The sequence below is a fragment of the Filicampus tigris genome, chromosome 9 (assembly GCF_054856515.1).
Source record: "Filicampus tigris isolate MCC_2025a chromosome 9, RoL_Ftig_1.0, whole genome shotgun sequence".
NCBI classification, from domain to species: domain Eukaryota; kingdom Metazoa; phylum Chordata; class Actinopteri; order Syngnathiformes; family Syngnathidae; genus Filicampus; species Filicampus tigris.
The window spans coordinates 14,123,209-14,149,403 of NC_141225.1; the positions used below are offsets into that span (position 1 = coordinate 14,123,209).

General features: G+C 41.7%; 2 protein-coding genes across 2 annotated transcripts; one reads left to right on the forward strand and one right to left on the reverse strand.

Annotated features, from left to right (window-relative positions):
- Positions 1–318: 318 nt before the first annotated feature.
- On the forward strand, positions 319–19,716 carry LOC147142125 (msx2-interacting protein). Its single transcript, XM_086042019.1, has 14 exons — positions 319–629; positions 1,645–1,959; positions 4,708–5,184; positions 5,312–5,466; positions 5,702–5,902; positions 9,252–9,403; positions 9,483–9,608; positions 9,692–9,805; positions 9,904–10,017; positions 10,095–10,195; positions 10,784–17,948; positions 18,072–18,266; positions 18,357–18,515; positions 18,753–19,716. The coding sequence occupies exons 1-14, from the start codon at positions 547–549 to the stop codon at positions 18,882–18,884; spliced, it is 9,489 nt and encodes a 3,162-aa protein (XP_085898145.1). The 5' UTR covers positions 319–546; the 3' UTR covers positions 18,885–19,716.
- Positions 19,180–26,192, reverse strand: prkar2ab (protein kinase, cAMP-dependent, regulatory, type II, alpha, B). Its single transcript, XM_086042021.1, has 10 exons — positions 25,860–26,192; positions 25,734–25,769; positions 25,363–25,502; positions 24,583–24,689; positions 24,358–24,511; positions 24,170–24,271; positions 23,032–23,106; positions 22,886–22,951; positions 22,218–22,356; positions 19,180–20,759 (listed from the first exon to the last, which is right to left on the reverse strand). The coding sequence occupies exons 1-10, from the start codon at positions 26,116–26,118 to the stop codon at positions 20,635–20,637; spliced, it is 1,203 nt and encodes a 400-aa protein (XP_085898147.1). The 5' UTR covers positions 26,119–26,192; the 3' UTR covers positions 19,180–20,634.
- Positions 26,193–26,195: the final 3 nt, after the last annotated feature.

Genomic DNA, 26,195 nt, shown 5'->3' on the forward strand with positions numbered 1-26,195 from the left:
AAGGCAACGTTGTTTGGTTGTTGGACGTATAATTCTCCTTGTTTTATATTTAGTTTGACAGTAAACTTCAACTGGGAGTGGCATGAAACACATTAAAGCCTTTTTAATTGATGAATTTCTCACCATATAAGTAACCTAAATTGAGTTCATTTCCACCATAGTTGAATCGATAGCACGTGTGTGTTTTATCTGTGCGTGCGTGTACTGGTTAAGAGGTTAGGAACCGTTAGTTTGATAAGAGAACCGCAAAAGGGCAAGCAAGGACCGCCACTGACTAGTCAACAACAAGTCAGTTGGCGGAATCGCGTCGTACCCCCCACAAGAGACGCGCGCAGCCTGTGCACGCGCAGCTCGCACCCTGAAGCGCGCTCTCGTGCCTGATCGAGGACGCAGCGGCTGTAAGCTACAAGAGCAACGGGCGAGCAGGCCCCCGTCTGCTCGGCGTAAATACGTTGTCGTTCATTTTGTTCCGACGGACCCTCCGACCGGCTGGCATTTCAAACGCGCCCGATCATATGTGTGTGAAGGGGGAAAGCATAGCGCAAAATGGTTCGGGAAACCAGACACCTTTGGGTGGGAAATTTGCCCGAACACGTCCGAGAGGAGAAAATTGTGGAGCATTTTAAACGGTAGGTTACGCAAGAGGGGATTCTGTGGTGGAGGAGCTGCGCGCCATATACAACATTTAGCTGTCGCTGGCTAGCCCACTGTCGATGCTAATGCTGCTTACGTTAGCCTGTGCAAACTTTGAGTGGGTGGCTTTTTCAAGTTGTGTTCGGGTTCGACTACGCAACGTCGCGAAATCTAAGGGCATGTCTTACGAAACGAGCCCACTCCGGCGCCGTTGTTGACGATATTTACCGAATTAGCCAACTTTTGCTTCTAGCGATAAGCAGTGCGCTAGCCACCAAGCTACCACTCAGCCAACCATTTTGTGGCAAGTCAATACGTTTTAGTGATCGTTAAAAGACATACGGTTGCACACGTTTAACGGACACATAATTTTGAACTTGTACTGTATCTTTGTTTTTGTTTTTGTTTTTTACGGTTGCTAATCATTTTCCTCATAGGATGTAACAGTCGTTCGATTAGAAAACACTCCAGTTCGAATTTGCGGAAAAATCAGACAGCCGACTGGGCCCATCTTCAAATATTAGCTGGTTGTTGCGCTGCTTAAGCGCAGCACTTTATCAGCGTAGTCGGTCTCGCTGTTACTTATCGTGTACGCACTCGGCTAACAGTCTTATGCTTGAAAGGTTGGAAAAGGTTCAAACGCTACATGTCGTTTTCGTGTTGGATCACTGGAGGAACTCTGCAACAAACGCGTCTACAAGAAAACAAACATGATTCCCGTTTTAGCAGCAGCTATTCCAAGTAATTTATTACAGTACTTCTATTGGTTGCATTAAATCCCATATAATCTAAATTCAGACTCTGTTCTCACTTATTAGATAGATTAAGATATAGATATAGATTAGGCGCTATTTCCCCTATTTGATAATGCACCATGCTTGAATACTTTTCTATACAGCTGCTTGGTTTTGCCTCCAATTTTGGTAGTATTGGCTGCCTGCTGTGTTTGCACAAAGTATACATTATTCTTATGAGTTAATCAATACCCTTTGATTTCATCTATTCTCTCAGGTATGGACGTGTGGAGAGTGTTAAGGTCCTGCGGAAGCGAGGGTCAGAGGGCGGCGTTGCAGCCTTTGTGGATTTTGTGGATATCAAAAGCGCTCAGAAGGCCCATAATGCCGTCAACAAGATGGGAGACAGGGACCTTCGGACTGACTACAATGAACCTGGGTCAGTTCCAAGTGCTGTTCGGGGCCTTGATGACAGCTCCCCCTCGAGCAGTCGAGACGTTACTGGATTCTCTAGGGGAACAGTTGGACCTGTCTTTGGCCCCCCTGTGTCCCTTCACACCAGAGAGGGACGTTATGAACGGAGAATAGATGGGTAAGTGGACACGGTCATCAATCCGTGGAAATCTCGGTATGAGATAGGTGTAACGCCTAATCACATAGTTGGGTTTATGCCAAAGGGATGTATGCCTCATGGGGGTCTCACAAAGGTAATCTAGGGATCGTTCCACTTTTCATCATAATTGACTTGCCATGCCCATGGGATTAAGTAAATTAACCACACATTATGATTTCTTAAGGTTACATTAATGCAAGGTCTGTTTATGGATATTACAACCAAAAGGAATATCTTGGCGAGTTCTGGATTAATTCCTTTGGAAATTACCCTTTCCTGGGAGCTTTTGGATATTTTAAAGCCATTTTTTCCCCAGGATATGGATCTAAATTTTTATTTTGACTCAAGGCCGAAATTTGGACGTAAATCCCTGCCATGATGGATTCACAGGTATTTGGTATTTTATCATAAACTTTTTCAGGACTACCTACATCTGGTTATCCTTTTGTCTATCTTGGCAACTGCTGATAGCTGGATTACTATTTTTTTCCCCAAAACATTTTTAAATCCACGGATACAACCTGTTCTGAATCTGGAACTTAATCACTATGCAATCCAAGGCCAACAAATTTAGTGCCCTTTTTTAAAGCCAATTTTAGCACAAGTTGAAATAGAGTAGCTACATTTCCTATGAAATGTGGAAGCTATCCCAAGAAGACTTCACAAGAACACAGAGGATCCCATCTATTATCCAGGGAGGTTTATGGAGCTGTTCCTGAAGATGCCAGAAGACTGCGCCATTGGACATACCCGCCTGGATGTATGCGTTGGATGTACTCACTTGAGTCCTAGTATGGATTGATGTAGCTGTCATTCAGTTGGATTACTTATTTGTGGATGTAGCTGTGAGGTTGGCCAATCTGCAGTGAAAACAGAGCCGAAGACAACTTTTCCAAAGTAATACCACAACATCAAGTCAGCCAGCAGGCACATCGGATACGATCCTTGGAGTGTGGAATTATGACATATCCAACAACTGGGATTTTATAGCTTCTTATTACGGCATAGCATTGTCTACAAAGTCGATTCCATTTTACGTATTATGTAATACTATGACAAAATCCAAGGAATACATTTTTGCCTCCATTAAAAGTGGAATTTTTGGAAAATACTTTTTGCTTAGATGATCCCTTTGGATGTTCTGTTAAGGCGACATGGACTTGTCTGAATTATCCTGAAGTTCGTCATCTTTATTTTATTTTTTTAGAGCTTTATGTTCCTATGGTTTTTTTTCTGCTCTACATGTTCAGAAATCCATTAATTCTGTGGTTGTTTTATTTTTCTTTTTTCCTCCCCTCATCCCGTGAAGGAAATTCCATTGCCTAACAGTGGATTATCTGCTGGCCTCATGCTCCACAGTAATTGAAGATTACTTGCAGTCTGATCGAAGAGAGCCGTTTTTGGCACTTTAGAATAACAGATTTTTCCTGTTGGTTTTTCATTCCGGCTCTCACATTCTGACCACCTAGATTTTATTTGGATTAGTTACAGTAACTTCTTTCCAAAAAGGTTGGTATTTCTCTGTCCTTTGCTTATTCATCTTCCCTTGTGTTTGTCTGACACTGCATCACTTTTCGATTTTTTAAAAAAGTGTTACACCTGACAATAGAGTACTTATTCTATAAATCAAATAAAATATGTTTGTGTATTATATCATTTTATATATGCACCTCATTGGAGTAAGGTATAGCATGTCTGCCTCACAGTGGAGTGGTTCGAGTCTCTGCTCAGGCTATGTGAATTCCCCCCCCTTGCACACGTGGGTTTTTTCCGGCTACACCGGCTTCCTCCCACGTTCCAAAAACATAAATTGTTTGGCTACACCTGCCCAGCGATTGACTGGCGATCAGGCCAGTGCTTACCCACGTTCTCGCCCCAAGTATTTGGGAAAGGCTCTCCAGCTCATCTGCTTTAACTGCTTTGGAGGTTTCCACACAGAATACATTAGCTGCATACCATCTGTGATTTACTGAAATGTTTTTAAATTTTGAATTTGAAGTTCAATTCCACATAAATTCAAGTCATTTTTACCCACCGTTGTCATGTAATGTGGAACTCTAGCAGTCTGGTAAAAGTTACACAATCCCTTAGAATATTAAGTGTGACATTGATTGTGTGTGTGTATTTTTAGGACATAACTGGTCCTGGTCTACAGCTTTGTAATGTTGGCATCCATCCATTTTCTGTAGTGCTTATCCTCATTAAAGTTCACGAGTGAGCTGGAATCTCAACTGATTTTGAGCAGTAGGCAGTCTAGACTGTGTAAACTATGTGTATACACAAAAAACTCCCATCATGCTCTCATTTAAACCTTTTGAATAGTTAGTCTTGAATTAACAGGAACGTGTTTTTAAAATTTGGGAGGAAGCCGGTGTACCCAGAGAAACCAACGCAAGCATAGGGAAAGGATGTGGACTCCACACAGGAAGGATAGAGCCTGGATTCGAGCTCCTTTACCTCAGACTGTGAATCAGATGGAGTAAGCGCTCGGACACAGTGCTGCCATGTTGCTGTCCAATAATAAGCATAACTGGATTTTTTTTTTTTTTTTTTTTTTTTTTTAATGAGATGACAACATGTACAACAATCTATTAAGTGTTTATTAAACACCTACAATTTGGACAAAGATTTCGTTGGCTGGCGACAATGTGCAATGTAGAATGTAAATCTGCATGTCAAGAATCCCATTGACCCCTTTCCCTTCTCTATTTTCTTGTCATTTTGCAGTAGCTCAGAAACCCGCGAACGTGCGTATGACCACAGCCCATATGGACACCATGAGCGCAGTGGCACTTTTGACAGACAGCGGCACTACAATGCGGACTATTACAGGGAGCGCTCTTTGTTTGCTGCTGCCGGTCCAGGGAGCAGCGCCATCAGCGGAACCTTTGAGGCAGCAGACCCTCATTTTGACTCTAGAATCCGAGACCCCTTCTCTCTTGCGACTGCGACACGACGTGACCTCTACAGAGACGACAGAGGACGACGTGTCGATAGAACGTACCATCACCGCCGGAGCCGATCGTCCCATTCCTCACAGTCTCGACACCCTTCCCCCCAGCGGACAACTGGACAGACATCCAAAACCGCTCATTCCCCGAAGCGAGCTCCTCTGTCCCCTGGAAGAGGCCCACGATCTCAGTCCCGCAGCAGATCTTCAAGCTCTGATTCTGTGAGCAGCACCAGCAGTACAGGCAGTGGCAGGTGGGACAATTTCGGGGGGAGGGGAGTAATGCTTTGTTGATAACTCCGTCTGTCTTCAACATTAAATCATGTCATAGTTTGCCACTTAGACTAGCAAATGTGTCATAATGTACTCTTTTGACTATAGCGACTCCAACAGCAGCTCAAGTGATGGATCACGAGCGCGTTCTGTTCAGTCATCAGCTGCGCATGCACCGCCTCAGTCGTCAATGGTGCTTGACTCGGATGAGCCACGTAGAAGCTTTGGGATTAAAGTGCAAAACCTCCCAGCACGGTCGACAGGTGAGATTTGTCCCTGGTGTTGAACTTTGATAAAATGGAATGGGCTCAAGCTACACTTAGTGCCTGGGTGTTTGTTAAAACTTTGAAGGATGATTGCTATTAAACACACTATATAGAGACACCAACAGTGTCAGAGGTCTTGTAGGTTGTAATCAGTAAGATTTGTAAATGGTATGTTTTTGGTACTATATTGATGATTGTGCAAACTTACAAAATGTAATTATTTTCTCTTCAGACACAAGCTTAAAAGATGGACTGTTCCATGAGTTCAAGAAACATGGCAAAGTGACCTCCGTACAGATCCATGGAGCATCAGAAGACCGCTATGGTCTGGTGTTCTTTAGACAGCAAGAGGATCAAGAGAAAGCCCTTAGCGTCCCGAAAGGAAAACTGTTCTTTGGCATGCTGATTGAAGTCACAGCATGGAATGGTCCTGGTAAGTGAAAACGTCTAAAATAAAACTTTTTGACAGAATTATTCATGTATATTGTTGCCGTTATTTGACATTGTACATCAGAAGCTGTTTTACGTGTTTGATACTAACACAGGGTTTATCCTGGCTCATATTGAGGCAGAGTATGTATCCTCTTGACCATGCACCATGACGTGCATGTATTCTGTAAATTCAACTGACTTCCTTTCTTTTACAGGGAGGATGGTTTAAGAGTTCCAATAAGAATGACTATTATCACATTAAAGCATTCATTTAACAGCGCGCTGCAAGTTCAGGGCCAAAAGGGCTTTGGGAACAGCATGAAACCAGGCAAAGAGCCACTTGCGAGTTGTGGGTTGGCCAGACCTGATTTAGCGGCTCCATAGTGGCGAACTCTCCAACTGCAGTTAAAATACGTTGTTGCCAGAGAGTGACATCAATCACTCTGTGTTGAGCAATATCAATTGCTCTGTTTAGAAGCGTGCAAGACAATTAGCTGGAGGCGGCCGCCTCTCAATTTTCAATGCAGGAAAAACCCTGCTAAAACAATCACACCTTTGTTGTACAGATGACCACTGAATTTTTTAAAATTAATTGACTCTCCTTAAGTGATTATAATTGCCCATATTAACAGTTTAAACCATAAGTATATCACAAACTATGATCAACTGGTCATGACAAATTGTACGGCATGAAATATGTGACACCAGAAACTGAATTTGAATCGTTTATATTTGAACTGAATTGCTTGATTAATTGCATTGGAAAAACTGAATTAGAATTACATATAGAATGGTTTATGGTCATAGAATGGTTTAGCGATGTTCTTACAGATTTCACTGGTTTTGATGCGGTGTTTAGTCTTGAATGGCGAAACTATTGTCTGTAACATGGGTTGATGGTTGTGTGCATGCTGTAAGCATGATATTGATGCTTTATGATTCTTTGATTCTCTCCATTCAAGTGCTTTGCTTCCATCTTGTGGCTTCTGTAATTGTAAAAAAATGATCACCGATTTTTGCTATTCGCCAATAGTGGGGGTTAAATCGGCCATTGATAGAGATTTTATTTGGACATTTGGTTCCTGTTGCCGTATTGTAACATTTCCCTGTTTTAAATTATATTTATATCTTAGTGTTAGTCATTCAGGAATAAGAACATGGCAAGTCTAATATTAATACTGTGGATTAGAAACAATAGAACAATCTTTTAATGTTCTTTATGACCGATTGCCATGCGATTGATTGGTCGTCAACCAGTCCAAAATGTATTCTGCCAGTTGGATATGCTCCAGCTCACCCATGACCCAAATGGGGGTAAGCGTTGTAGAAATGGAACGGAATGGAACGTCAAAGTTGAATAAGCACCGCTCATGCATCTCATGCTGTCAATTTTCTTTTTAAATTGACTACTATCGATCCCTTGTTGGGTGATAAGATGTTCGGGCTGCTCATGACTCGTCTTGCCTGCTCGTCTTCATAGGAAACACAAGTAGTGGTGATTGGGTGAAATTGCACGCTTGTGCATAATTCACAGGTATTGTTTGAATTTGTTGCAGTAGCAGAAAAGTAAATTGCTGGAGGGTCTGTGTAATGTAAAATGTAAAAAGGTAACCACAGGGGGAAAAAAAAAACACACGCTCGAGCACAAAAGCCTGGCTAGCTGCCATATGTCTGTGGTTAGCGCGGCAAGCCAGTGTAGCAGTCAGCAGTGAAATTGCACAAACAGATGTGACTCAAACAGACACCACCAGAATAGGAAAATTCCTTAAAGGAGGAGTTTAAAGTTTTAAAACTGCTTACAAGATTTGAATGTAGCGTAGCCTCACTTCACTCCCCCAGTGTCTCTGACCAAAACCACGCCCCTCAACTAACTACTGAAGTGAATATGCGCAAGACGTGCACGTTGGTTAAAAAAATTATTTCCGAATTATTATTTATTTAATTAAATAAATTAAAACAATCTTAGCCGTGGCAGCTACATTGCTAGTATGACTTTATCTTGTTGGAGTGTTGCAAAACTAAATGCTACAACCGGTTCGATTATGTTTTTTTTGGGGGGGGGGCTGTACAATGGAAACTGAGGCTGCTGGGTGCTGCCGCACAGTTGCAGCTTGTAGCCGCGTGTGCACACGCACCATGGCAAACATTCTTTGGTCATGCCTTCCTTCTCTACAGTGTCTGATAGGCTATGTCAAGGTGTGGTGTGTTATGATTATTCAAATAAAGTTAGAGGCATAAAATTTGGCCAGGGTGGTATGATTTTTCACAAGATCCTTTCAATAATATTCTGTCCGGTCATGCAGACGCTTTTACTACGGTTCGATTTTCGTCAATAACTACAGGCATTTATCGACAAACTTCCTTTTTCTATTTAAAATAAGTTAAACAGAAAATGTGAGCATGATATTAACAGAAATAAATATTGTAGGCTTAGCCCACTTGCAGTGTGAGCACGTTCAAGTTTTATTGAAGTTATTATTATCATTATAAATGTATTACTTTTTGGGGGAAGTGGCTTTGCTGAAGGATCTTATATTATGGCGCTATCGCTCAAAACAAGTGTTGAAAAGCTGCATTATCCACTAACAGAATACAGCCTTAAATCCTTCGCTATAAAGGCTCCCACAACATGGGTTATTTTCTTCCCTTTGTCTGAGTTGTTAATAGATTCATGTCATTTCTTGGCTGTGCGTTTCCCTTGGCTGGCGTAGTTATCAATTCGTGTTGGAAATGGCTAACACGATTCCTTAAATTGCTGCTGTTCCCGACATTTTTGTGCAAAAAGCTTTACACCCTTAGCCAAGGTGTAACTTTGTGCTTCCCTGTCTGTTCGCAAAATCCAAATGTGTCCAGATTACGTCAACATGGCTAAAAAGAGGCAAACTATTAGAAATAGCTCTCAGTATGGGTGCACATAACTCTTTTGGTCTGGTTCTCTGGAATGTTTCTTCACAAGCTCAAAAATTGACAGAAGTGTGTGTGTGCACGAGAGACTCTTTTCACACGGACTTCAAGTTTATATTGAAACTGGATACAATCAGTATAACAATGACAGTTTAGCGATTGTTTGGCATGTTCACACATTCAAAAAATGCTGTTTAATCGCCCAGTTCCTTTGTCAGCCTGAAGCAGACCAAATGTGAGAATGTGTACCACTTAAGTGCACCCCTTTGACAGCAGATACAGTGTTCACCACCAAATACTACCGTGTCATAATTAACGATCAAAATGATTCTAACCACAACTGCTTTCTATAAGTTTGTCCATAGGTAAAAAATGTGTGTGGTGATTCTGAAGAATATTCATTCGTACCATAATTTGTTATAATAATGACACATTTCTTTTCGTAGAAACGGAGAGTGAAAATGAGTTCAGACCCCTGGATGGTAGGATAGATGAATTCCACCCAAAAGCCACCAGAACATTATTTATTGGCAACCTTGAGAAGACAACCAGTCGTGAACAACTTTTTGAAATTTTTCAACGCTTTGGAGAAATAGTCGTAAGACACAATCTTACTGTGAACATTTGTTCCGTGTGTATTTTATTGGCCTTTAAATGTGTGCTTTGTTCTCCACAAGGATATTGACATCAAGAAAATAAATGGAGTTCCCCAGTATGCATTTGTACAGTATTCTGATATTGCCAGTGTTTGCAAGGCCATTAAAAAGATGGACGGCGAGTATCTTGGCAGTAACAGACTAAAGGTAACACATTTGTTACTTTTTTATGTTTGCCAGTCAAGTGCCTACTTTTTGTGTAATATTTACTTTATTTACTTTTTTTAAAGCTTGGTTTTGGGAAAAGCATGCCCACAGCGTGTGTTTGGCTTGATGGGCTAACAACCAATATTACAGAGCAATACCTCACACGCCATTTTTGTCGTTATGGACATGTTGTCAAGGTAAGGTGTTGTATATTTCTCAGGCAATTTTAATACTTTGATCAAATTGGCTTAGCAATTTTTTGTTTTATTTTATTTTATTTATTTTTTTTTTTTAGGTTTTATTTGACAGAATGAAAGGGATGGCTCTCATCTTCTACAACAACACAGATTTTGCTCAGACTGCTGTGCGAGAGACCAAAGGCTGGAAGATTGGAGGCAGCAAAATTAAGGTGGACTAATTTCTTGAATGTGGCATTTTTTCAAATCAAATAGATATGTTTAACATGTGATCATTTGTTTATGATAGGTGGACTTTGCAAGTCAAGAGAGTCAGTTGGCATTCTTCAGAGCTATGCAGACATCTGGCCAAGACATTAGAGAGCTTTATGAAATTCCCCCTGAACGACGGTAAATAAACAATTGCATAGTTGTAATACAGTGGTACCTCTACTTACGAAATTAATTGGTTCTGGAAGAAATTTCTTAAGTAGACATTTTTTTCCATGTAAATCCCCTAATCCGTTCCAAGCTCCCCAATATTGAGACATAAATGTTTTATAAAGCATAAAAATGCATGAAAACATGTAACAAATACATGTTACAATTAGATTATTGTACAATAAATGAGAGTTGTGCATAATGTAAAAAAACAAAGAATAAAGTAAGGAATAAAAATGATGGTCGTTTACCTTTTAATTGCTGTCCTCATCGCTTTTTGCCCTCTTTGGTTCATGTTCTCTCTCTAGAGGCAATATTTTCTTATTGAGGCGTTTCGTAACTTGAAAATTTCCTATGAAAAGACGTTCATAAGTAGAGGTACCACTGTATTGAATTGAATTCATTTCAAATCAGTTAAGATATTAATCTAGATAAAATAGGTCTGGTTTACATGATAATGTGTTAAGGTTAGAATTAAGAATGTATTTTGCTTAAAAAAGGAAATGTTTGGGTAACTCTGTTAATTTGGCTCCCTTTTATTCCCTATTCATTCAACAGGGAGGATCGCAGGCCCCTTTACCATGAATTTACAGCAGAGAGAGCGTACTATGAAACTATACGAACGCCAGGACTTTACACAGAGGATGCCCGGAGAGAGTATGCTGCTCGCAGTAGGGACCGTTTCCCTGAATTGGAACATTTTCAGGGGGAACATTATGACCCACGTTACCATGAAGATCCACGGGACTATCGGGAATACAGAGATCCCTTTGAGCAAGACATTAGAAAATACACGTATATTCAAAGAGAACGAGAACGTTTTGAAGCTGACCGAAACAGATGGAGTCCCTCTCATCATCGGCGGCCTATTACCCCTGCAGTGTCACCATCACCGTCTGAGCGAGCTCCTCGAGATTCAGAGCGACGTGTTTATAGCCAGTCCTCTGAACGAAGTGGTAGTGTGAGCTCGCTCTCACCCCCACACTTTGAAAAATCTGAAAAGAGTTTGCTAGAACATGCCTCAAAGAGTGACAAGAGTGAAAAGAGCAGTCAACCTGATAGAGTGGTGGCCTCCGAAAAAACTAAGCGGCCCAAACGAAAAGAGAAAGGTGACAAAGCAGAGCGAGTCAAATCAAGGAAAGCAAAGGGGCAGTCTCCATCCAATACACTACCAGACACAGCGCTTGATACTGCTCAGGAGGTAGGCCCTGGACGAGGAAAGGGAGCTGAACAAGATGCCCAAGATAGGCAGAAGTATAAGGGAGATAATGACTCTATTACTGGAAGTCAATTCTCAGCTGCCCACCAAGAGTCGGTGAAAAGCGAAAGATCTGAAACAGCTAAAGTTGATAATTCTGATATGGAAGGAAAAAATCGACTCAAAAAACAGATTAAAACTGAGATTGGAAACGATGGGAAAGACTCAACAGTGGATTCAGATCGCCTTGTTGCAAGAAAAAGGCGCTTTGCTGATTCAGGTGGAAGGACTATTCATCAAAAGCGATGCAGGCTTGATGAAGAGGATTGTAATCAAACGCAAGACCCTAGTACAACAGCACCATATGGAAAAGAGGTAGACTCTGATAAACACAAAGATGCCCAACGTAGAGATTCAAGATTTAAAAGTGGAATTCCGAAGGATGTTCAAGAGGATAAAGTACTCAGAGAGAAATCCGAGGGATCATTGGACCCCTCTGAGTCGAAACGAGTCCCAGCCCACACATCATCCCGACGATTTTCACATGAGGGAAATGCAGACCTAGGCTCTTCGAGAGAACAGGAACACAGTGGAGTTTTCAAATTTAGTGGTCAGGTGCCTGAAATTGCCAAAAGCATCAAGATTAAGGAGGAGCATGTTGATATTGACCTGTCTCAGAGTTACCGCAAGCAAATGGAGCAAAATAGACGGTTACATCAGCAGCAACATCGAGAGTCTGACAAACCTGGAAAACCTGACAAACCAGGAAGTCCACATGAAAGTGAAAGTGAGGATTTGGAACACCGCAGTCTTGTGCATGAGGTTGGCAAACCACCTGAGGATGTCACAGATAATTTCCCCTCTCACAAACAAAAGAAACTTGACCAGTTTGAGACTGAAGGAATTAAGAGAGAGCGTGTCTATAGGAGCTTCAGGCAAAAAAGTGAAGATCCTGAATGGAACAACACATCTTCTCCGGGACACCAGTTTTCCCACCATACAGAGGAGGACTTTGATCATTCTCAGAAAGAGCTTGCCAGAAATGAAAAAATTAACCCTGATTTGGAGCTACTTGTCAAAAGGACACATGTAAACAAATCCAACACACTGAATCCAGAAGACGAGCAACAAAAGCGATGGGAGAGCAGAGTAAAGCGAACCACGTTACCTGACCTAAACTTTTCTAGAAATCTAAACAAAAATGTTCACAACCGCAAACGTTTGGAATATGGTGTTTGGCATGATATAGAGCCAGGGGAGGTAAGATCAGACTCTGAAGAGGATCGGGAAGCCAAACCCCATTCTCCTGTGGCTTCTACTTCAAAGTCTTTTTCAGAGAGGCCAAGGGGGGAGAGATTTTCAGACCCAAAAATGGCACACCTTGAAAGAAATAAATTCTACTCCTTTGCCCTTGACCAGACGATCACACCAGATACAAAGGCTCTGCTTGAGCGTGCAAAATCCCTATCATCTTCCAGAGAAGATAACTGGTCCTTCTTAGATTATGATTCTCACTTTGCAAGTTTGCGCAACAGGAAAGATACTGAGAAGATAGAATCAACACCACGACCTACACCGTCGTGGTACATGAAGAAGAAAAAGATCCGAAGTGGATCTGAAGACAAACTTGATGATCGAAAAGAGGAACCAAAACCAGAAGAACAAGAACGAAGGGAGTTGTTTGCCTCTCGCTTCCTTCACAGTCCTGTTTTCGAATTGGACACTAGACGACTTCAGCATCTAGAACGAAAATATGAAGAAGCTGAGCATGCTCAAAATCAGCAAATTAATCAGCATGGAACTATAGATGGTGAACTTGACTCTGGTCCAGTGGTTCTTTTCCACAGTCGTTTTTTGGAGCTTACAAGATTGCAACAACAAAAGAATAAATCCCAACCGCAAGAAATAATAGCTGAGATAAAAGTTGAAAAAGCATCAACGGAAGAGCCACAAATGTTGCAGTCACCTGAAAGTAAAGAATCTATCAGTGAACCAGAAATAAAACCCATCAGTCCTGCTGAAGAGTTAGTTTCTGAACCCAGAGAAACGCCCCCCATTTCACATACGGTGCTCAAAGACCTTCCTCCTATGGAACCGACGTCTCAATTACCCACTGAATCATCTCCTACTGTGGTTTTCATAAAACAGGAAAAAGAAATTGAACATCTGCCTGTGCATTATCCACCAACCGAAACTACCACTGATTCAGAAGCTCCATCCGTCAAACAAGAAGCAAGTTTTTTAGAGGGTCATTATAAACTCTCTCCTACTGAAGTTAAAGTGGATGATGCTACAGATGTCAAACCTGTTGATGAAGAGCCGAGTAGCTGCAATTTACATGAGTTTGTCAGTAGTTCAGAAGCAGAGGTTGATTCTGTGGCAATGCAGACCGAAGTCCCCCAAGCCATAGGTTCTACACTACCTACTCATGAAGAGTGTATAGTGAAGAAAGAGACATACTGCACAATTTCCGAGCCTGAGGAAGAAAAAACGCTTAAAGTTGGTAAAGAGTCCAGTGATGACACCAACACCGAGGGAAACTCTGCCCATAAGGAGTATAAAATAAAAGAAATGAAAACTAAAAAGATCAAACCATCCCCTGCTGAAGTTGCCTTAACTGTTGTTGTGCCTGCATCAGCTCCTGAAAAACAAGCCACACGAAAGAGTGAACGCATTGACAAGGAGAAACTGAAACGTGGGTCCTCTCCAAGAGCGGAATTTAAGTCTACAGGGAAATCTCCACTTCATGGCTCAGATGCTGATGTCTCGGAGCAGAGCATATCATCAGGACGAGCAAGACGTAGGAATGTGAAATCTGTGTATGCGACCCCAGTTGAAGATGAAGTTCCATGTCGTACAGCAAAGGATGTTCAAGAGTCCCCACGTCCTGCAAGAAAACGTGGCACAGATAAGGATCCTACACAGCAGCACAACAATGACCAAGATTTACCCGCTCCCACTCCTATAGTCAGACGGGGCCGGCCTCCCAAGAATCGTAGGCAGGGCGAAGATGCTTCAGCAGTTAAAATGGATAAAATAAAAATAGAAAACAAAGATGTGGATCCAAATGAATCTGAGAGTTGTGAAAAAATCCCGAGAAATTTGAAGGGAAAATCCTCCCCGAGTGCTACAAAAGGTTCAACAAGTCAGTTGTCTGCAGCTCAACTGAGTGGATCAACGAAGAAAGGAGAAAAATCAGAGTTGACAGAAGGCAATGATCAGGAAATGGATTGCACTGATGAAAGTGCCTTGGCTTTGCAAGACTCATCAAAAGAAGCCCAATCACCTCAAGTTGACCAAAAGAAAGAGGAAAAAGACAAACACAAAAGAGAAATGATCAAAGACAGCGATGCTCTGAATGAAAACGTTACTGAAAGTAAATCAAACGGCAAAGAGGAGTATCCCTCTGTGGTTGAAGAGAAAAGCACCACAGAAAAAGATAAGCCTGTTAAAGGAAAAAACAAGTCACCAAGGACACCAAAGTCTCCTGTTATGAAGAACCTCAAAATCAGGCTAAATGTCAAAGAGGTGAAAGATCATGTTTCAAAATGCACCAGCAGAGGGACTAACAATGAAGATGGTGAAATGTCGTGTTTGGAAAAAAAGGAACATTTGGAAACATCAAAAAGTTTAATTTCACATGAGATGGAATTGGAGCAGGCTGTGGAGAACATTGCCAAACTCACAGATCCGTCTTTTCCAAGAGAACCTCAAACGCCAACTGGCCCAGTCACAGACTTGAAAAGTTTCTCAGATGAAGAAAAACCTAATCCAGCCAGTGAAACAGAACTCATCGCCGCTATCGACTCCATTACTGCTGAGGATGTAGCCGTCCCTTTATCCCAAGCACCAACTATAGGCGTTGACATAAATTCAGAACCAGAGATGCAAGACTCAATTCAGCCTGCCAAGGCAGACGAACCTGAAGTTAGTACTGTTAATATCCAACAGGAGCCTCTCCTACCAGCCACACCCAAAAAGGGCACTAAGGGCAGGCCTAAAACTCAGAAACGTCTTAAAAGCCAAAAGCAAACACGAAAAGATTCAAAAGAACCTCCACAAAGTGAAGAGACATCAACTCTTGCAGGTCAGAACACAGCCTCCAGTGTAAAGATTGTCCCAGAAATTGTTCCAGCAGCTGCCACTGCTACAGTTATCACCCCAACTACATGGAAGCCAGAACAAGAGCCTTCAGCTATCAGGGCACCTGAAGTGAAAGAGTCAGAATCACCTACTGAAGAGCAGATTCAACATATCAAAACTGTTAACCCCCAGCCTAAAAGTCCAGTGGGCCCAAAGGCACAATCACCCTCCCTGTCACCATTAGCATGCAGACCAAATATTAAGCCCATTCAGAACAGTAGAGCGCCTGTTTCGCCACCAGATTGGGTCCGCCACTCTGTAGATACAGGGGTTGCTTCTTTACCAGCCTTGCCAGTTGCACCCAAGGATAACCAGCCTTCACCTGACTCTGAAAATGTGGATATCGATCGTGGCTCAAGTGATCTGAGACAGATTCTTTTGAAACACAAAACCATTTCTCTGCCGGGGAGCAGTTATGTACCTACAAATCTGCCCACGGTCCAAGATCAGATCCACACTGAGCGTAATACTACTTTAACACTTGTGCCAAATAAATCACCACTACCCGATTGCAGGATGCCATCTCAGTCTGTTCGAACACCAACTACACAACCATCACCTGAGACCAAGTCTGTGATCTCCGTCATTGCATCCACTGCATTGCACTCCTCTGTTATTAGTCGTGTATGCAATCCTCCTGAACATGAAGACAAAGTGAGCCTGACTATTGGTAATCAGGGTCCGGACGTCTCTCTACCGAAACACAACTACAGGACCAGCAAAGATGATACCGGACCCTACCATGGACCCACTATTGGTGATGAAGGGGGAACTGCGACGCGCTTTATAGTTGAAAGTTCCACTCTTGGTACAGGATCTTGCCCAGGTCTCAGGGTAAATACATCTGAAGGAGTAGTGGTACTCAGCCACTCGGGACAAAAAACCGAGGGACCCCAACGGATAAGTGCAAAAATAAGTCAAATTCCGCAAGCAACAGCAGGTGACATGGAATCTCAGCAGCTGGTGTCCATGCCCCAAATGAAACAAGAAATGTACAGTCATCCACAGTCAGGCCTTCAAAAAGGGTCTTTCCAGACAGATCATGGTCATTCTGGTAAGACACAGTCAAGTTTTTCTTCGAATAAACAAGAAGGCACAGGTTTGGAGAAAATGGAGCCTACCTATCACACGGGCGCTCAAGGAGTTGTAAAGCGTCTTGCGCAGGGAGTTGGCAATCAAAGTATGAGTTCCATGTACCACCAGGAGTACCTGCCTACAAAACATCAAAAGAAAATTGACAGTGGAGAGTCACATAGTACAGATGGTTCGAAGGCACAATGGGCCTCAGCCATAAGTCCCGCGATAAGTCCGCATTTGCCCTCCCCTCCTGGAAATCACGTGGGCTTTGTTACGGCTGCTGGTGACCGAACTCCTTCGCATCTCAGTGGCAACAAACAGGAACCACGATCCCCACGCAAGTCAAGCCATCCCCATTCTCCATTTACTAAAGTGTCCTCACCCATTGGGTCTTCATCACCTAAGGGCATACCAGTGATGTTGCCGACTGGGCTTCCCGCCATGCAGCAGTTCATCACAGGCGTGCATCATCCGGAGCAGTCCGTTATCATGCCACCTCATAGCGTGCCTGGAGGCTTGGGCCGAATGTCACCTCATCCTGCTACCCAGTCGATTCCAGTGGGACATCTCGTCCAGGGAGATGTTCGGGTCAATACTCCCCCACTCTCTGTGATGAGCTATGGGATGCACAGCGAGTCTCTTACGTCTCCCTGGCCTGGTTCCATGCAGCAACGACCAACTTCACCCCAAACTGTTGGCAGAGACAAAGTCCTCAAGGTGAACCCGAGTGCTTTGAGGAGTCATGACGTAGACCAAGAGGATTCGAGACGCTTCCACCAGCAAGGAAGACAACCTGCCGCACAGTTGAAACCAGAAACGATGCAGTCAGATCCTCGCGGGGGCTTCCGAAGCGGCGTGCCAATGGAAGCGTTTATGGGGCAGAGGGAGATGCGCGCTCTCCTTCACCAACAAGGAGAGCGGTCGTCCACAGACCCTCACTCAGGGCACCTTCAAGAGGCTCATCCCCCCACCTCTGCGCCATCCAGTTTACCCATGTCTTTGTCTCCAAGGGCACACATTCTGCCTAAAGGTGTTTCTGAGAAGGATATGGCAAAACCATCCGAGGCGAAAAGGCCCCACTCCCCTCTTTCTAAAGATGGATTAATGGCGATCCGGCAGCCAGGACCTACAATATCATCTCCCCAGAGGGCTGCGCTCATGCCGCCAGTACTAAGTGGCACCTTCCCAGAGTACTCTCAGATGTACTCAAACCCAAGAGGTGTCCATTCCCAGATGCCGGACACAACGCATATTGCTCCCGATGGGAAGATTGCACAGCCCGTGAATATGGTGCAGCTGCTCACAGTAAGAGAACAAACATCCTTTACAAAATGTCTGTTTGTAAGCCAGCGAGTTCTTGCTAAGCACGTTCCCGTCTTTCTCCCTCTCCTCTCCTCTCCTCCTCCTCTCCTCTCTAAACTTTTACAGAAATACCCGATTGTTTGGCAAGGGCTACTAGCGCTGAAAAATGACACGGCGGCGGTCCAGTTGCATTTTGTGTGTGGCAACAAAGCTTTGGCTCACCGATCGCTGCCCCTCCAGGAAGGCGGCGCCTTCCTCAGAATTGTCCAGAGGATGAGACTCGAGGCATCTCAGCTGGAGAGCGTAGCCAGAAGAATGACAGTATGTGTCCACAGCCTTCTTACCAGCTGGCGCACGATTCCGCTCATTTCCTTGTTTCATTGAGTCATGCTTGTGTTGCTGTTGGTACAGGGGGAGTGCGACTTCTGCCTTCTGCTTGCTTTGCCTTGCGGACGAGATCAAGATGACGTTCTGAACCAGACGCAAGCTCTTAAGTCCGCCTTTATAAACTACTTGCAGACAAAATTGGCGGCTGGCATTATTAATATCCCAAATCCAGGTTCCAATCAGGTGAAGCCTAGTTATCTTGTTTTTTTTTTTAATGTCGACTTTTCCTCTAAGTTGAATGTGAGGGCTATTTCAGTGTTATTCTGCTGGCCTGGATGTAATATCACCAATGGGATATAGAATATTTTACATGAAGTTATTGCTGTCACCATGTATAGAAGCACACCATTTTTCTATTCTTAGTTGTTGTTTACGCAGATATTGTCAGTTGAGTAACTATTTTGTTTTTTTCCCCCCTAGCCGGCCTACGTGCTGCAGATTTTCCCACCATGTGAATTTTCAGAGAGCCACTTATCTCAGCTGGCACCCGACCTTCTCAACAGGATCTCCAGTATCTCTCCTCACCTTATGATTGTCATCACCTCTGTGTGACCTTGACTGCGAGGGACTCTGTCTCATGGAAAGATAGAAGAACCACAGATGAGCCTCAGGAAACCAGAGGAATACGAGACTTTTTTTCTTTTTCTCGTCAGTCTTTTAACTTCCCACCCTTTTGTCATCCCATGTCTGGTCTTTTTGTCCTTCTCAAAAGAACTCAGGGATGGACCAAACCAGAATCATGTCTCTTCTTTTTTTTTTTTTTGACAATTTCTGCTGTATTTCTATTTATTGGAGTTTGACTTCTCTGTGAAGAAAAAAAATCAGGATGCTTGAGGAACAAGAATGATTGACTGACAAGATGGCCTTTTTATTGATTTTCCTGCCCCGCCCCCACAAGAGGCTCATGGATGTTAAAAAAAAAGAAGACATTTCATTGTGTAATTTTAAATATGTACAGACTGCCTCTATTGTGCTATCTTTAAGGGGAGGACTAATAAAACAAAGACACTGCAGAGGACCACAGATTTTAATTCCACCAGCTTGGTTCATATTTTTTTTTTTCCACTACTGAAACAGTTTACACCTCTGGCACCTACATTTGCATTGCTCAAGCAACAGTGTCCTTTGGACGTTTTGGAATATGGGACATTGTAAATATTTTAAATATTTAAACTTTGACAATGGAACTTGGAAAACCTGGCAGAGACTTGAACTCTGGGATTGTACCAGAACACAGTATGGAAATAGATGGGTATTCTTGATTTTCATTTTTTTTTTTTTTCTTGGGTGTAAATACTTGTAACACAAGAAGTTTAGCAAACTCCCCGTGGAGTCTGCTGATGGCACTTCATATTTTGTAACTCAAATAAAAAAATTACAGCAATCTGAGAATATTAAATTATAATCTTTTTTTTTTTCTTTAAGGTTATCAGGTGGTTATTTTTTTCTGGCTCATGTAGTTTGAATCCATGCTGAGTCCTAATTATAAACTAGTGTGGTTTAATAAAAAATATATACAATTAAGCCCAGATATATTCATAATGTGGCCACATTTTCAGATGAACTGAATTTATATTTGGTTCATGTGCATGTTTTAAAAATATACCAGATGGGTACTTCATTAATCCTGTGAGAATTTCCTTACATGGAACCATTTTGTTTAAACGTAAACGCATTTCAACAAAAAGGTTCCATGTTCAAAATTATTCATGCCCTTTCTACATTTATATTACATGCGTTTATTAAACTTGTGAATTTTGCTCAGTGAGTGATTCTTTAGAATGTTGCAAAAGATTGTTTCCACAAAAATCGCCAATAAGACCTTGGTCTAGGGCTACTAACACACTCAAAAACACACTATTGCGATGGCAATTCAACATTATACCATCCATCGTCTTGCTAATTGTCCTTTGCAGCTGAAAGATTAACAAATAAAACAAATGGAACATTTGACCAGGATATATTAAAACTAGAAATGAACTCTTAAAGTACTCTTAAATGTCTCAGCAACGTCACTTCCAACTGCATTTGACTGCCATGTCTGATATAGATTTGGAAGTTGATTGTATAATGAGGTGAAATGCTTAACACCAACAGTAACTGTTTTTTTTCTGTGAAATGTAAAGGAAATTGGTTTTATAATAAGGACATTATTTTTTTTATTTTAGAGAGCAGTATGGAACAAATATGATACTAATACTAGTCAGATAATTTTGTGTGTAGTGTGTTTAAAAAAACTTGTCTGTGTTTTATATGATCAAGAAACCTACCAAAATGAAAAAAATACATATACAATAAAATACTAGTGTTTTAAATCCACGCTAGAGCCAAACAATGCCACAAGCTGGTCTTCATACTGCGAGATGTTCCTCTTCATGATCTCCTTACAAGGGCCCAACAAGCGCTCAAACGCCTGGATGTCAATCACTGCAACAAACATTCAATTAATGTCAGCATGTCTTCACCAAGATTTTTTGAAAGCTAATACAATGCCATGTCTAAAAAAAATTTTTCCAATTGTAGTTGAGTCATTATCACCATAAAGTGTGTTTGATACTTCCCCATTTCACCAAAATAAGTTCTTTTCCATTGATTAATATTCATTGCATTAAGTAGATGTTATGTTATTAGAAGTGTATACTGGTCAAGCTTCCACACTGCCAATGTACTTGCTAACAGCAAAATATGTGAGCTGGTTGAATATTGACAGGGCAACATTTTTGGCTAATGTTAAAGTTAATGATAATAGCAGCTTTGAAATTAGAAGACCATTTTTGCTGGTGGCAAACATGGCTTCCCTACTTGAGCTTACACTTTTATTCAGAACTGAAGGTCCACAGTTTACATTTGACATTGAGGGTATGAATGGCGTTCAATGTAAAAATGTCAAGCGGTGCAAGAAGGTACGCTCATCTAAGCCCAAATACCAGTTCTAATACAATTTTTTGAACACTCAAAATTTCATATCACATAAGTAATCGGGTACTTGCTTGGCGTTCCAGCATCAGTGTTACATTACCGATGAAGCAAAACATGATTGGCTCGAAGTCGGATTAATTGACAAAGTGCATTTATTTTATACGTATATCATGGGCGTCTGGCCGGAACCTTGTATGTCACAATGGGTTGTTTTTTTCTCTTCTTACAAATCTATTACTATTGGTCAATCCACACGTGAGTGTCACTGGTCAACAGCTAATTTTAATCAGAGATCGCTTTATGTCCCTAAATGTATTATTTTTATATTGATTTAAAAAGTATTTCCTTTTTTTCCCAGCACATCCGGTGTTTGAGATATTTTGATTTTTTGTTTTGTTTTTAAATTTAAGTGCAGTAAGGATGTTACCATGCGCTTGAATTTATAGCTATGAAGTTTCGGGGGGGGGGGGGATCCATCAGTTGTCGAAAGGAATCAGCAAAAGATAAATACAAAATAACATTTGAAGTTTACTTGCTTCTCAGATAAAAAAAAATGTGTAAAAATTTGTTGATCATTGTAATTGACCAATCGAAAGAAGTGTTGAAAAAGGCTGTTTTGGGGCCTCCTAAAGTGATCATTTTCTAGGTACAAGGATTCAGCTTGTATGTTTATGTACGTTTACATCTAGATTTTATATACTGTAGATATTTCTTTGAACATATAGCTAGATGGTATTTTTGTGCCATCTTTAGATTTTTGACGCTTATATTTTGAGATGTCAAAAAACACATTTACACAGAATATTTTGATGATTAAAAACCTTTTCTTTCGAACGTGCGAAAAGTTTGATGTACTTCAAACTTGGAAATTCAAATATGACAAATTTGAGTTAAGTCCACAAAAAACAGGTAAACATAAAAAATAATAGGAGAGCTCAGTAGCCAGGTGATGTTCAGAAACATTACCTAAACATTTGGTTTCTCCAACCGCATAAACAGAGGCTGCTCGAGGTTTGTTGGTGACGAGCGCCAGCTCCCCAAAGTATTGTCCTCGAGAATAACGGGCCACCTCGACTTCCACGTCGTCCTGCTGGCCTGCCTTTGTCTGGTATTAAACACACAAGTTGTGACGCAATACAGTACAGAGGTGGCAAAATTACTTTATGCTTATATGACTGCTAGAAGACAAAGAACTGATTCAACTGCTTAAGTGAATGTACAACTCTGAAATCTGCTTAGAAGTGAAAGGGGCTGTAGGTCCCTCTGTTTGTGTTCAAATTTCTACATTGTTGCTATGAGTACATCCGTGGCGTTTCCCATTATGGGTTAGCATTGGCAATAAGGTATAAAGTAAGTTACGTAGTTGTTTTAATAAATACATAACGTGTTTTGTTTAGTTTGACAGTAAATTTAGTGGCATAGCGTGAAGCCTCTTAGAATATTTACTAATTTTGTCTCACAACTCAAAGCAAAAAAATCGGCCCAACGACAGCTCGTATCTACAAAAACTCATAAATCTAGTAGGTACCGCTGTACTTGAGTACAGATGCCTGAATAATCTATATATATATATATATATATATATATATATATATATATATATATATATATATACAATAGCTAATCAGACTTACTTTGCTTTTGATCATGATCTTCACTTGGCCCGATTCCACGATGTAGAAAGAGTCAGCTGTGTCTCCCTGCGACCACGAGAGCGATGACACATTTAGTCCATTCAAACTGACTGTGCCAAGGTTGCCATTCACATACTGTATATTACTTGCGCTATAATACGCTCTCCATCTTTGAAGCATCGTGCTCCTAGAACATCCACAATCTTCATCCTCTCCGAGAGCTGTTAAACATGAAAACATCAGCACCTGAAGTCATACAATTCAACCCAAATTCTGAAGAAAATATCTCAAAATTTGCGCAAAACTATATATATAGATATATTTTTCCCCTAATGGCTTAATTTGAGGAGCAATTTTGTGAAAAATTGTTTTTGTTATATAATAAACGGTTTTTATTTGTTAAATTCAGATTGTGTATAAACGGTGTTTTCTTGTCCTGAAACATTTTCTTTGGGGTAATTTCAAATACAAATACAACAATAAAATAGTCCTCTGTATGCCTCTGTACGCCTCTGATTTTAAACGGGCTTCTGTCAGCGATTCCAACTGCAAACTTCAATCGCGCACCCCTGCTGCTGCCCAATATTCGACCAGAAAGAGTGACTCACTGCACCATGGAAACCCGTTTACATCCTGGTCCCTCACTCAAATCTGTCCCGCAAGCAACAAGAACTCATTGTTTTTGCTCGCCGCGGCCATCGAATACAGACGAAAGACGGATTAAAAACATGGACTTCCGACTATGCTTAGCCTATTTTAAAAATGTTCCCATAATTCCTCAACCGTCAGCAAAACGGGCGTTCGTCAAAAGCGGATAGACAGACCCCATGCCCAGCTCTGCAAATAACATGATATAAATATTTTAGACTATTTTAATATATTTTAACCTGCACTCTCCTGGCTGACATAAAACGTAAATGGAAATTATTTCATTTCCAATTTTGTTTAGCAGTATGGTTTTCTCTCCGGAATCCAAACACTTCTTAATTTGCCTGCTATGCTATGTGGTTGTTTAAAATACACGTCATTATTTCTGTTTTATGTTTAGTTTGACAGTAAACTTCATCTGGGAATGACAATAAACATGTTGAAGACTCTTTTTTATTTTATTAACTATTGCTCACAAATTCACAAATCCCGCTTCTCAAAGCAAAAAAATAATTGATGGCTCGTATGTAAGTCGGATTACATATTTGAAGGCATCACTGTAAACTCTTCACTTCTCTGTATGATGTCGTTCCAAGTTCAGTAATAGTGTTTGTTCCTAGTGTTTGTGATACAAACCTCCAGAGACTTCAGAAGGGGAACACATTCAACAAAGGCCTCATACATCCTCCTCTTCTTTGCGTTATTTTTCACAATAAGCTTGTGGAAAGTGGCTCGGTCCTGCAAGAGCACCAAATGTAGCGTTCATATCAAGTTGGCAATTTGACACATTACAAAGTCAGCGTGAGCACGCAGTGGTCACCCACCAGGCCCCACAAGGCCCCTTCCTGTGTTGCCACGATGGTGGCAGCTCGCGGCGTGTTGTACATGAGAGCCAGCTCGCCAAAACTGCCCTTGTTGTCGTACTTCCCCACGCACACGCTCACCCCGTCCTTCGCCACCACTATATCGTAAACGCCCCTAAGAGGAGAAGAAACCATAATTTTGTATTTTTTTTCTAACTTTTGACCATAAATAAGCAAACCACTCACCTCTCTATGACATAGAAATTATCTCCATCATCTCCTTGGTCTATGATGTGCTCCTGAGGTTTGACCTGCACCTCGAACATGCCATCCAAAACCTCAGAGAATTGCTCCTGCAGGACATAACAATCATTTTCAAGATGACTTCACATAATCACTACACTCACTGAAATATAATGGGTTCTTTTCCTAACCCATTCATGGGGTAGCCGTGGGTTACTTTTACCCAAGTTGGGTTAATTATTTTGACCCAGCAGATTGGGTTTGGGTTAAAGATCGGATATGAGTGAGCTGAAGAGTTGAAGCTGGTCAGTTTGTAGTAAATTTAATGTGACATTGTTGGGAAAACAGATCAAAACAAATCACTGGCGGCTGAATGGTTCAGGGGGTAACACCACTGATCTTGAACTTGAGGATTAGTGTTCACATCCAGGTAAGGGGAAAATCAACCTTAAAACATGTTGCTAATAAAATTAGCATTTCTACTTATACTGATAACCTTGTTGTTGCCCATTCCTTGCTAGCTTTAACTCAGGTAGTGTTTATACCTGGTTATATCAAAATCTTGACTCAACGTGCTGGGTCAAATCCTTAACCCAATGTGGTGGGTATAAATAACTCAGCATTAGCTGGGTTAGCCATTTCACCCGATTTGGGTTACTTTTAGCCCTACAGTTCTAGGAGTGCAGGATTCTTCAGAAGGTACACCTGAACCATCATCTAATGAGATCCCATTCAAGAGCTGTTACAATAAATTCTGCCATGTCTTTCCACACGCATGTGCACCTGCTCCAGTGTCTTAAAGAGTAAAATATCCTTGCAGGCATCCTGAAGCCTACGACGCTGCTCGTCCGTCTTGGGGTGCACAACTCGAGGCTCGGCGTCGTCATCCTCGTCGTCGTCGGGGTTGTAGGCCTCTGCGCAAACTGCATCGGCACACACGAGTTAAAGTCACTAAAAATGACACTTGTGAAAATTACATGTACTGGACATTCAGGCTTTGGAATCGGGAAATCCACACAAGCACGGGGAGAACAAGCAAACGTCACACAGGATGGCCAGATTTGAACCTTGACCTCAGAACTTTGGCGAATATGGCAAACAGTACCAATCATGCTGCGCAGGCTTATATTATGTAATTTAAAATTGTTACAGACCTGAAACTCTGCGGTTGTATTTACCAGTGGTGGGTTCTGCAAACATATGTAATTCCACTTTTAATGTAACATCTTGACAAAATATCCAAAATTCATTTAACTGAGTACTCTGATAGTAATACTCACTAACAGGCTTCTCCTCATCCTCCTCTTTTTCTCCATCATCCTGGGCACTCTCATCAAAGTTTGTTGCAAAAGTGACCCCTTTCCGCGCAGCTTTGCCGCCGCGCTTCTTACCTGGCTTGTCATTTTTTCGATTCTCCAGAATTTGCGTAAAATGCTGCACGGCGAATTCCACCAAGTCCGGCGGCCTGTTGCGAAGAACCTGCACCGTATATCCCTGGAGCAGCTCCTTCAGACCCGCCGGAATCTCGGAATTGCTCATCTTGTAGGGTCGGATGTCGTCGAAAGCTTTCGTGTGTCGTTTCCATCAAACAAAGCATCAGACAACCCGCTTCCCCC